General features: G+C 38.3%; 1 protein-coding gene across 1 annotated transcript; it reads left to right on the forward strand.

Moving 5' to 3' along the window:
- The first annotated feature begins 153 nt into the window (after positions 1–153).
- Positions 154–13,548, forward strand: LOC128681685 (uncharacterized). The gene is made up of 7 exons (XM_053765784.2): positions 154–377; positions 2,040–2,172; positions 3,452–3,637; positions 4,298–4,368; positions 9,517–9,571; positions 10,589–10,791; positions 12,455–13,548. The coding sequence occupies exons 1-7, from the start codon at positions 326–328 to the stop codon at positions 12,589–12,591; spliced, it is 837 nt and encodes a 278-aa protein (XP_053621759.1). The 5' UTR covers positions 154–325; the 3' UTR covers positions 12,592–13,548.
- The last annotated feature ends 7 nt before the right edge of the window (positions 13,549–13,555 follow it).

Raw genomic sequence — 13,555 nt, forward strand, 5'->3', positions numbered from 1 at the left:
GTGACAAAACATATTTTATCCTAAAGTACGCTTTATGTTTTAGTCTGGGCCCGGCACGAGATGAGGGACAAGAGATATCAGCGCTCTGTCTCGTTTCTTCTCTTTCTTGTATGAGCGAAATGGAAGATATGACGAGGTCTATAGCCTTCTCTGTCTACGATTAATACAGACGGACATACAGTAAACATGAAACCAATCACAAACGTACACATTAATATTATTTTTCATGGCTCATAAAGAATAATAATTAAATCACGATTCGTTCAGTTTGAAAGTCAAGGTGACATGTTAAAACGAATGAGACAGAATATACTATAACAATAGTATGAAAAAAGTGAATCTTATGTATTTTTTTATTTTAGACTTTGTTTTAAATGGTAAGTATATACATTTTTTACATGCTTTTATTAGTTTCACTTTTCTCGAAGTTTCGCTGGCTCGTCCGTCTCTATTTGAAATATTCTGTCACAATTATAGATCGACAAAAAGAAGAAAATATGCTCCCAACAGGATAGTTGCCTGTGTATAAAGTAAAATGTATAAATACATTGATCAATTTTATTTATAGTACTTAATACTACCTACCTACTACCTATAAATAAAAAATGGCGGGTGTTACTCTACAAGGTTTCGTCTTATCTCTATACTAAATGTCAACAAAGTTACTTTTAGCTTTTATTCATTGCAAACAAAGACACAAATGTTTTCTTTATAACATTTGTATGGGTTTAGTACTATTTTGTTCTCATTAAAGTACAATTAAAACGCTTTTTGACTTTAACATTAGTGATGTCACTTGTGCCCACTGTTATCAAGAAAGAGAAGAAACGAGACAGAGCGCTGATATCTTTTGTTTTTAACACATGGAAAAATGTATCTGGTTGGACTGGATAGCTACCTACTACCACCCTATTGCTATGGCCGACAGGACCCACAAATGTACATACTTTAATTATATACTACATACATCTTATCAACGTATTGTTTGTAATCAAATTTTGCAAGTTAAATTTCATCTTCTTCCGATGTATTACAATCTTCCGAGGTAAGGTGATCATGGATTCCGAGTTCTTTCGAGTACATAACTGCGCACTAGCCCCACCATGACATTTTTACCAAAGTTCTTTTATTAGCGAAAACTAAATAATCCTCTTTCCAAATTGTTCTACACTAGATAAAGGAATTTATTGCAAAGTATTATAGTTTCCCATTATACAATGTAGTCACAGTCTAAAACCGAAAACGGTGGCCACCAAAATCTTCACAGTAGCAGTAAATCTGGCACTTCGGCAGTCTAATCTTACTAAACCGTGTTTCAATATCATTTCAATATTGATATTAAAACATATATATATATTCCGTTTCAATTTCAACCTTGACGTTGGCAAAATCATCGTTTTGGCGAACGATGGAGCCATGAAATTAAAAAAAAAAATATTTTTATTAAATGTTCAAATCAGATTAATTAGCCGTGTTGTACTGTGATAATACCCAAATAGATTATTATTATTCGTTTCATCTTTTAAAGTTGTTATATTTGTTTTTATTGTATTTTCCTCTCAGTCATTAATAATGTTCATCCATCTTGGTAATATAATCTTGATAGTATGTAAATGTTTCGCAGATTTATCTTGCAAATTCTTTTTTGGTAGCGCCATCTTGTTTGGTATCACTGAAGATCATTGTCAAGGCTCTTCGTCACGGCGCGGCACAAGCTGAGTGGTACCCTTTTGTTGCATATTTAATGTACCTTTGTAATATTAACATTTTGTTCATTTTCTGTGATGGATATTAGTATGCTATGAATAAATTTATTTCTACATTATTTAACTCTTCAAAGTGATGGCGGCGCTAGTGTGCAGTTACGTATCACATAAACGGTAGTTCACGCGGTCCGTTGTTATATATATTTTTTTCTAACATATTTTATTTGACTAAGATTTTACGACCGGCCGGCTGCTGTCTGCCACTTTGTAGTTAGATGTTATATGGAAATACTCGTCCGTTTTCTATATAGTTTTTTTTGTTTTTGCTTCCAGCCTATTTATACCCATTAAAAGTGGGGTATGTAACCAATTTTGTCGAGAAACTTAAGCCGTATTATTACAAAGTCGTTGGTATCTTCAGGGAGGCTAAACCAGAATACGAGTTCAAAGAATTACCACCACTACCGTAAGATTTCACATTTTATTAAGATTTTTAGAGATTATATTATAATTAGGTACTTAGGTACCGTACCGTTTCTTGTTCTTCTTCATAGTCGTATTTCCTCATGGCTGAAGGTCGTGGTCTTTACGTGGAGTGAAATTCTTGTGGTGTGGTTTGCCATTTCACACATAAGTTATAATCAACCAGTGTGTCGGTTTCCTCACGATGTTTTCCTTCGCTGGAAGCAAGTGGTGGTCGATGAAACATGCTGAATCAGATTGGTATACAAACTCATGTGGCACGAGTAGGATATGAACCTGGGACCGGTTGACAGGCCTCCTCAGGGGTCTTAACCATTACATCACTACCGCTTTTTCATTAAAAGATAACATATATATATTGGTATTTCTTACAATTTTTTGCCCTTATAATATTAGAATCTGTATACAATGTACGTACCGTCGGCCCGCAGCTACGCCCGCGTGAATATTTCGTGTGTCATCTTCAAAAACAATGTTTCATACAAACTTGCAATCTCTATTTCACACATTTAGGATTCGAATTTCCAAAAATCCTTTCGTTAGTCACAATCAACTTTCAGCCAAATTTCATCTTTATCGAGATAGTAGTTTTCGAGATGAGTGAGTGTTCTTCTTCACTTAAATATACTATGTTGTTGCCAGCGTCTTCGCCCGCAAGAATTTCAGTTTTTGTACATATTATTACAAAGCTGTTGTTTATCTGTCACCGACTTACTAGCAATGTATTACGGAATACTTATTTTATTTAATTTGTTGTGTGCTTAGACTATTCGAAATAAAATGCCAATGAGAAGAATGGAAGTAGAATAATTTATTTTACAATCGTAATTCGCATCACGGCACAACTCGCGCGGTGGTGGGGAGCGCGCTGAACGGAGCGCGCGTCGCGTCGCGTTGTTTCTACTCAAACTGTTTGTGGGCTCCACATTAAATTCATTGTTTTTATATTATTTTCTGCGCCTCCTTTTTATTTTACTGCTTTCTCTGTATGTGTTTTCTTCGTGCAATAAAGAGTTTACAAACACACAAACGAATTAGCACAAGTAGTATGGTAAATTAGTGCTAAAAAGGGGCTGTGCTTGGAAAAGTCTAAAGCAGAAAATTTGACTTATTAACTTTGGAATATACTTAGAAGATAAACATACGAAAAGTCCTCACCTCTCCGAGGGTGGAGGGGCCCAGCGGTGGGAAGCCCAGGGGTGGGAGGGGGCAAAAAGAGTCTCGTTTTTAAAGGTTCATTTGGTCCATTACTATATTCCAAGGTACGAAATGACAATTGCCAAGTCGCGGCGGCAGCAAATTTCAATGATGCAGATGAATCAGTACGACAAGGACGATTATGTGCCAGATGAGTATATGGCACTACAAAAAATGAAAAAGAAGCAACCCGACTTTTTGGAGCAAGAATTCGCGCCGTACTGGCCTGCCGGGGACTACGTTTACAACAGGTATTCATATTATTTATTCGCCAACCAAGTGTTACAATGATCTCAAAGTTATTACTATTATGTATGTGACGTGAAAAAGTGCCTGTGAAGGCCTGATTTCTGAATAAATGATTTGATTTTGATGTCGTGGTGTGAGCCACGACGCTGGCCTTCTGCGAATGCCATAAAAGGAGACACAAATAAAATAAAATATAATCAAAAAAAAACAAAATATTAGTAGAAAAAGTGCAAAGTATTTACTTAGAAGATACAAAAAAAAAAAAAAAAGTTTTTTTTTCCTCCTGTTTGTTTTATATCCTGAAAACCCCAACTGATTACACAAGTTTACATAATGTTGCAACACGACCGGCACTTGCAATGTACAGTCTGTTGACAAAACCGAGCTTACTGCCCTCGCGAACAGTTTTTTCTTTGTTTAAAATGGAATTGGGATAGTTGAAATAAAATATCCATAAAACAGGTACACACAGCGCCATCTAGTGTTTTATTGCAAAGTTTATTTTATTAGCATTCCGCGCCATCTTAAAATACACACAGCGCCATCTAGTGTTTTTATAATTAGCGCCACCTGTAATAGAATACAGGATTTTCGCAAATCTCACGGGAACAATAGTTTTAATTATAGGTACAATGAATGATATAAATATCTTGTTTTTTTAGAACGGTCTCTGACAGAATGGTTCCCACCACCCCGTCCCTCGCTACGGACGATTACAAACACCCGACTTTTAGTAAGTATAACGTTTTTACAAGACGACGTGTCATTCCATTGCTCAATCGTGCTCTGTTGCGCGACGCAGCACGTTGCGGCTCCGTTGCTGTGACACTGACGTGCGATGACGTGCCTAAGTACGCGCCACCGAGGTTTGTTTGTTTGTTTGTTTGTAAACTCTTTATTGCACGAAGAAAACACATACAAAGAAAGCAGTGAAATAAAGAAAGAACGCGTACAAAGGCGGACTTATCCCAGAAAGGGATTTCTTCCAGTCAACCAAGTATTTGAAAGGAAAAAAAATCAACACACAAAGTAAGGTAGCATAAGATAAACGTGCAAAGTGAAGAAAAAAGAAGTACACGAAACATCAAGTATCAACAAGCAATGAAAACTTAAATAAGTATACTTTATTAAAACTACACACAATAAGTACAAAAACAAAATAATTAAAATATAATAAAACCATATATAAATACTAATATAAATAATTAATTATAACACTCAAATATCTGAGGCCTGTTCAAAGTGTCCCTTCAGCTGGGATTTAAAAGAGGCAAGTGAGGGAGCCACCTTTATTTCAAGAGGAAGACTGTTCCACAGTTTCGCAGCACGCACAGAGAATGAGAGAGCAAAGGTCCGAGATGCACAAGAAGGAATTTGTAACTTAGGAACATTACAAGACCGTAAGCGGCTATCAACATCACGGAAAGAGAATTTTTCATGAAGATATTCAGGGAAAGACGGGTTAAAAAGAACATTGTACAGAAGAGAAAGAATATGTAAGTTATGGCGAAGGCGGATGGGCAGCCAATTTAACTGACGACGAAAGTCAGAAACATGGTCAAATTTGCGAAGACCGAAAATAAAGCGAATGCCCTGATTCTGCAATCGTTCCAGCCTATCATACTGCTCCTCCGTGACATCCAAGAAGGCAACATCAGAGTAGTCAAGAAGAGGAATAAGAAGAGATTGAATAAGGAGAGTTTTAGTGACAGTGGGAAGAAAAAACTGCAACCGGCGAAGAGCATGAAGTGAAGCAAAAATTTTGCGGCTAATCTCATCAATGTGCTGGGTCCAAGAAAGCGTCTCGTCCATGATGATGCCAAGATTCTTAACAAAAGGAGATAAAGGAATGGTTTTGTTGTCAAGAACAAGATCGGGCACCACCAGATCTTTAAATTTATTAATATAAAAAGGACTACCTATAACAATGGCCTGAGATTTTCCGGCGTTAACTAAAAGCCCGAACTGATGAGACCAAGTCGCAATTTTATTCAAGTCCGAATTAATGGTGGAGAAAGCGTCCTGAATGTTTTCTAACGGGGCAGCTGAGTATATTTGAAGGTCATCAGCGTATAAATGAAATTTTGAGGAGAGAGAATTCGTGATGCCATTAATAAAAATCGAGAAAAGAACAGGAGAAAGTATGCCACCCTGAGGAACACCGGCAGAGAGATCATACCAGTCCGATAAACAGTCATTAAGTAGAACACATTGACGACGTCCGGTCAAATAAGACTTAAACCAACTAAGGGATAAAGGAGAAAAATTCAACTTATTCAAGAGGGCGATAAGAATGTCGAAATCCACAGTGTTGAATGCACTGGTAAAGTCTAAAAGAACAAGGACAGTCAGAAATTTCTTATCAATATTTGCCCGAATATCATCCGTGATCTTAACCAGCGCAGTAGTGGTGCTATGACCATTCCTAAAACCAGATTGAAAGGCGCTCAAGTGGTTGAAGCAAGAAAGATGGGAACTCAGTTGCTGATGAACATGATGCTCGATGATTTTGGAAAGTAAAGGAAGGATGGAGATAGGACGAAGGTCACAAGGGCTAGATGGATTAAGTTTTTTAGGAAGGGGAATTATATGGCCGAGCTTCCAGGCGGATGGGAAAACACCAGAAGAAATTGAACAGTTTATTATGTTAGTAATTAATGGGGCAATAAGCAAAGCAATAGGTTTGATCATCTCCAAACATATACCATCATTGCCTACTGCTTTGGACTTAATGGAGTTGATGAATTTGACAACTTCATCACTCGATATGTTCTTAATGCAGAATAGAGGAGAATTAGAGAAAGGTTTAGCAGAGATGCCATCCAAGGTTGCCTGCTTAGTTGTGGAGGAAAGAGAAGAAGGAGGAGTACAGAAATGTTTGTTTAAGTCGTTAACATCAAACACAGAGTCACAACCAGTTTTTTGTTTACCTAAACCTAAGCTCCTTAAGAAGTTCCATACTTTGTTGGAGGGACAATTCAGAACATGCGAATGAATGTACTTTCGCCTCGCCTCCCTACACTTTTTATTGCACAGGTTGCGTAGACAAACGTAATTGGCACGATTTTCTTCAGAAGGGCACTGCCTCAATTTTAGTTTAGCGCGGTCTCTTCTAGCCATGAATAATTTGATTTCTTCCGAAAGCCATGGAGCAGGAGCATGCTTAACCCGAACCGGATGTAAAGGAGCATGTTTATCAAAAAGACGCAAAATAAAAGTATTAAACAATTGGATCTTGGAATCCACATCAGATGCAGACAGCACATCATTCCAGTCGGATACGGCAAAATCTGCCTTAAACTGTTCCTCCAGGATTGCACGAAAATCACGAACCATAACAACTCTGTGTCTATGCTTGGGAGGACGCAACCTGAATGACGCAAAGATTAAGTCATGTGCTGAAAATCCTAATGCGTGAAATTGGCCGTGAGAAGAAACAAGGCTGGGGGAAGACGTTATGATGAGGTCAAGAAGTGACGGAGGGCCGTTGTGGGGAAAGTGTGTGGCGGTCAGGGGAAGGACATGTAAATCCAAAGAATGGAGGAGGGAGTTGAGAGATTTCGATCTAGAGTCATCTTTAATAAGACATGTATTGAAATCACCCATGATGATCAGATGATCAAAACCATTACGAAAGTCGGAAAGCATTCTTTGAAAAGAATCGAAATAATTAATATGAAGTGAAGGGCTATAATAGACCCCAAGAAGTATTTTAGTATGAAGGAGAGAAACTTCAAGAAAAAGGTGTTCAGGAGATTGAAATACGGAAGGCGACAGGGACAAGATTTTACAAGGAATATCGCTACGAAGATAAATAGCTACACCACCACAACGCACCATTTTAGACACTCCATTGCAGGAAGAAATGTAAGTCCTGTCGTTTCTTATAAGGCGAAAACCGGGAAGAGGATACAATGTAGAGGGAAGCGAAGGTTTTAAGAAACTTTCCGAAATGAGAATAGCATGAATGCGAGAGGGGGGAAAACTAGACAGCAACTCAGAATAATGATCAGGGATGCTTTGCGCATTTATATGGACAACATTGAAATTTTTGGCTAAAGAGGAGAAAGTTACATTTAAATTATCACATAAAGACGGAGTTAGATCATCATTCGCGCTGAACAGACTATCAGACGAAGAGGATAAGGAGAAGAATTCATCATCAGAGTTATAGCGCAGTACATCAGACATAGAGTGTAAACAAAAATATATTATAGTATAAACCAATAAATAACACAAATATCACTAAATAAAAATTAAAACTTAAATTAAATTTAACCGAAATAAAATTCCCTTCAATTACTTGCCAGACTCAGTCACTTTAGATACAATAGCCAATATAATGACTAACAATATAACCAACATAATAACAGTGTATGTATACTGTAATAAAAATTTGCAAACGGGCATTCAAAAATCAAAAAATCACAGTGGTAAAACATTATAAATTAACGATACATTATAATTAATCGATACGATACAGTTAAGATAGTCGGATAGCAAAAAAAAAAAAAAAAAGTGAAACGTCAAAGTCAAACTTGACAGCTTATGGCTCAAAATGACTATTAAATGAAGGAGCGTGCAAAAATAACATTACCATGAACTACCTAAATTTTGAACGTGACAAAGTGTGTGGGTCAGAATTTAAATGTGTTTACCAGTAAAATATGTATAGAAATACCCGTAAAATACAATCCACAAAAAAAAAAAAAATTAAAGTACAAAACACCGCTAGTAGAATGAAATATAAAGATACCTACTGAACTCAAGCTAAAAGATACCGGCGACAATACAGCAACGGAATCCCTAGACCCTCGACGGTTTGGAATGAAGCCGGGCACTCGGGGCCCGGGTTGACTTGATGGACGGAGGGCCTGCCTTCTTGCTAGAGGGGGCCGTGTTAGATATATCTTCAACCGCCACCGTCGCCGCTGGCTTATCACTGCACTTAGCGGCCGCATGCTCTTCAATTACCGCTGTTAATTGTGCCCTAGTGGTGATCTTCTTTCTGGAGCCTTTGACAGTCACAACGACAATCTTTCCATCGCTCGTCCAGCAACCGCTAATCCCTAAGGCCTTACGTGCTTCAACAAATACCGCATGCCTAGGCGCCGTTAAGAATTCCGAGAAGGTCAAGCCACTTCCCTTTAAAAGCTTTTTAGCAGACCATATATCACGGCGGAAAGAGATGTCTCCACATCTAAGGAGGATGGGACGCGGTTTATCTGCTTTAGGGTATCCACCCATACGCCAACATGCAGAGAAAGAATTAGAAGTGACCGAAATGTTCAATTTATCACGGCAAAGCTTTATTAGGATGTCTGCAATGTCTTCATCCTTCTCCTCAGCGAGTCCATGAAGAAGCAGCATACTGGATCTTGACCTCATTTCAAACTCATCAAGAGCACATAAAACCAAATCCATCTGGCTGCTAAGACTCGAGACAGCCTTCCAAATAAATGTCTTGAATGTTTGGTACTCACTGTTTGAGACAGAAGAATTGTCCGCAGTAGCTGGGCCATCTAGAGACTGTTCGAATGATGTCATCCTGGAGTTGAACATACTCTTAAGCTCTTCCATGTTTTTGCACAGCTGTGATATGGCGTCCCTTATGAGATGACAATGATGAGGTGTAGTGGAAGTCCAGGAGATAGTGATAGTAGTGAAGTGAAAAAGACTGGCAAGTGTACTGAAGTGAACTAATACATAAGATAATCAAATCCACCCAATAAATAGGTAAAAACTAATTATTCAAGTAAATAAATACAGAGCAATAAATAAGTTGTGTGTATTTTTTGACAGCTACCGCCCAAAAAAGGTCGTCGTAAATAAACTGGATCATATCATTGTTTCAATCTAACTTAAGTATTTTTCATTTCAGCGCCCGTCACTGTGAATCCAGATTGCAACCAGGACTGTATGAGAATATATGACGAGTGAGTTCTTAGTTATCAAACACACGTTACCCCTCGGTCGTTCATGTCCCGTTGCTGCGTTACGTCCCGTATTTCGCCGTCATGTTGATCTACGTCGGCGGATCAACGCAGAACAACGTGGAAATTGCATGAAGTATCGACGTGTGTCAACGCACGTCATTGTGAAAACCTATAGGAAAACAACGGAGCTTAACAGAGCCACGAAATGCTGCTTCAACTATTTTCATCAATTATTTTAGGTTACACACTGAACCGTGTTTCAATATTGATATTATAACATATTATATTCCGTGTCAATTTCAACCTTGACGTTGGCAAAATCATCGTTTTGGCAAAAGATGGAGCCATGAAACTTAAAAAAAAAACGCAACGGAACACACGAGCAGTGGAGGCTCTGCCCCGGGCTGACGTCGCGCGGAGGGAAACTGCTGGGAAACGCGAAACTGTCGGTCTGAAACTAAATATGGCGAAGACAGAGTACTTAAGTACATTGGTCTGCAACGTTACAGATTTCCGTACGTATAAGTGAAGAGAAGACCTGGTCAAACATTAATTTTCCATGGAATAGTCTTCTCAGAGAGGAGACATATGTCTTCTACATAAGTGCAAAAATTCAAGAAAATTGGTTGAGTAGATAAAGTTTTATGAGTAAGTAACATTAACTATCTGAGCAACGGTGCTTCGCTCCCGTGGGAATTTCGGGATAAAAACACGCTATGTGTTATTCCAGGTTATATTCTACCCGTGTACCGAATTTCATAACATACGTCATCCTCACTTACTTTCGTAATTATGGTATTAGTAGGGTAGTTTGCATGATACAGAACCGAGTCCCAGTTACATACAGCTGGCTTTATTTATTTGCATGTTCTTGTATGTTTATCTGTATATATATTTGTTATAAAATATAGTATCGTTGAGTTAGTATCACATAACACAAGTCTCGAACTTACTTTGGGGCTAGCTCAATCTGTGTGATTTGTCCCAATATATTTATTATTACTGAATATGTTGCAGAGCTGGTCACATATGTGGCCAAAGGTGGGTGGAGAAGCGGAAGAAAACGGAAACGTACCACTTATTCGGAATCAGCTGGCTGTCGCTGTCGTGGCTGGTCGGCTGGTGGTTCAGCGACCGGGACAGACAGGATATCTTGGAGTTTCGCGACTTCGACTCTCTGTGCGATCTCGAGTTTGAGAATTGCAGGAATATTACTCATAGTAAGTATTTTCGATGCTTTCTTCGTTACGGCTAAACAATACACACATATAGACTATAATAATATTTTAAAGTTTATAATCATTTTGGCTATACTTATTATGTTTATAATTATATTGACCTTTGAATGCCCGAAACACAGGATGATTTTTCTTCCTGGCTCAGGCACCCTTTGTTTTATTTCGTTTTAAATCTTAATTTAGCTCTAGTGTATAACATTTATTTAAGTAACATGAATAAAGACATAAATATTAATAGTTGTGAATATAGAGCTTGAAATCAGCGCTCTTCTTCACAGCGAAATGCTGAGCTGGTCGCGCCGAGTCGCATAATTTTTTTTATCGAAAGATAAAAAAAATTATGCGACTCGGCGCTTCGCTCCCGCGGGAATTCCGGGATAAAAAGTACCCTATGTGTTATTTCAGATTATATTCCACCCGTGTACCCGTGTTCATACAAGCGGTTTAATAGATTTTTCGTGAAAGAGTCACAAACATCCTCACAAACTTTCGCATTTATAATTAGGCTAGTTTGTTAGTATTTTTTTTGTCGAATAAACATTTTCTTTCGTCTCTCTATAGTATAAAAAATCAACTGCTCCATACATTTCCTTCGCGTTAAGTATTGCATTTTGTATGGATCAGCTGAATTTTTCACGATTTCGGGATTGCTCCCATTGGATACGAAAAGTTGACCGCAGTATCAAAGACTGAGCGTTTAGACAAATAATGCCAATGTATAAAAAGTCACCTGTATACATATAAGGATTCCACATACGAGTAGTTATGGCTATTTACATAAGGCATATGTTTGTACATAGTACTTTATAGCACTAATCACACACTTTGACGACCGTGCGAACTGAAGACGACAAAGTCAAAGCGGGCCCTCAGCGGCGAATGTGCTCACATTAGACAGATATATAAAGCACAATTTCTCAAACAGCTACAAATCATCGGCCTTTCGGAACGACGCGCTGCTGAATTTTTTACTTATTCAATTTCATAATTTTTTTCCATTACAGATCCATGTAAGTAACAGTATTTAATTCTATATCATTCATGTCATTATTTCGTTTATTCTGCATAGAATTCGCATATACCAAAAAATAAATCACTACGTAATATAAAACAAAGTCTCCCGCTGTCTGTCCCTATTTATGCTTATATCATTAAAACTACTCTGCTGATTTTGATGTGTTTTTTTTTAAGATGAAGGTTTTGTGTATATTATGGCTTTATATGAGCGAAGCCGGGACGGGCCGCTAGTAAGATATAAAGCTGCGAATACCTGTATATTTGCAATAAAATGCTGAGACCCTACCACGGAACATAAAAAAACGTATCACGTTATTAATGTCCACATGTGTGTTTTCCCCTATCGTGTAAAAAACGTGCAATGACTTGCTACGTGTTATGTTTATAGAATAGAAATAAGTTGTAACTAATTTTTGTGGTTATGTGTGTGTCTATAGTTTTTTGAATAAACTATAGACACACACATAACCACAAAAATTTAAATTAAAAAAAATGTGGGTACCTAAGTACAATAAAGTGATTATGGGTGTGTGTGCTGCAGTAATCTAAACAGGCCACAACTCAGTGATGATATTACTCTAGGAGCAATGCACTGATTTTCAGTTGGTACACTTTTTGTTTATTACAGCGTGGTTCCCAACCCACTTCGGATATTGCCCACACGGGTTCAAAGAGCAACAAGTGACGCCATCTTACCTCGTGGCGAACAAGATAACGTACGACACAAACTTCACCACAGAAATATGGATGTTGGGACGCCCTTGAAACACTTTTGAAGTGAAAACTTCTTTAGCGGCGTTGTGCACTTTTTGTGATGGGTGAAAAATGTTATACTCGCGTCAGGACACGTGACCCTGATCGAAAATTCGTAAGACGTTGTGGCGACATCTACCACGCCACATGCACAACGCCGCAGATGTAAAAAGCGGACCAAACGCAACGAATAACAAGCCACACAAGTGATCCACGACTCTACGGACAGATGGCACTACGGTCGACTCACTACCAGAAGATAACAAGCCTAGACCGCGCAGACAGTGCGTTTTCGATTGGAAGTATATATACAACCTACGACACGACACCGTCTGTCGCGTGCGGAGATCTTCCCTGCGCTGGCGGCTCCCGCTACAACGTCAAAAATGCACAACGTTAAGATTAAAGTTTTCACTTCTGCCGGCGCTTCCGGAGTGTAACCCAGTTTTAATGTCTCATAAACACCCTGTTACATGGTTACAACGTTATGCATGATTTAGCACGGTTCCTCTCCGTCTCTCATCTTTACGTGTTCTCGATTACTTTGGGAGCTGTGACGCCCCAAAGCCCAGGATAAAAAAGACGTAAAAAAACATGAAATTTTGAAGATTTTGGTTATGATTTTACAACCGGCCGCCTGTCCGATGTCCTTTGTGATTGCCATTATTGCCTATCTCTGTGTCCCTTAGTCGCCTCATACGACATCCATGGAAGGATATGGAGTGGTCCTATTCTAGGGCGGGACCACACGCCTAAGATTTAAAACTATTAAGCACGAACCCTTTTTATTTAATGTAGCTGACCTTTTGACGCGTTTATACTCGCCGTGGTCGCAGCCAGATAGTATTTGCGATTTCGTGCTAAGTATGTATGTAAGAATTCTCATATTTTCCACGCTGTATTGAAATTTAAATTAATTTTATTGTCAAAATTCAATAACCGATATGGCATGTAAGTCAAAAATAAAAATACATTG

This window comes from Plodia interpunctella, chromosome 28 (genome assembly GCF_027563975.2).
Source record: "Plodia interpunctella isolate USDA-ARS_2022_Savannah chromosome 28, ilPloInte3.2, whole genome shotgun sequence".
Taxonomy (NCBI): Eukaryota; Metazoa; Arthropoda; class Insecta; order Lepidoptera; family Pyralidae; genus Plodia; species Plodia interpunctella.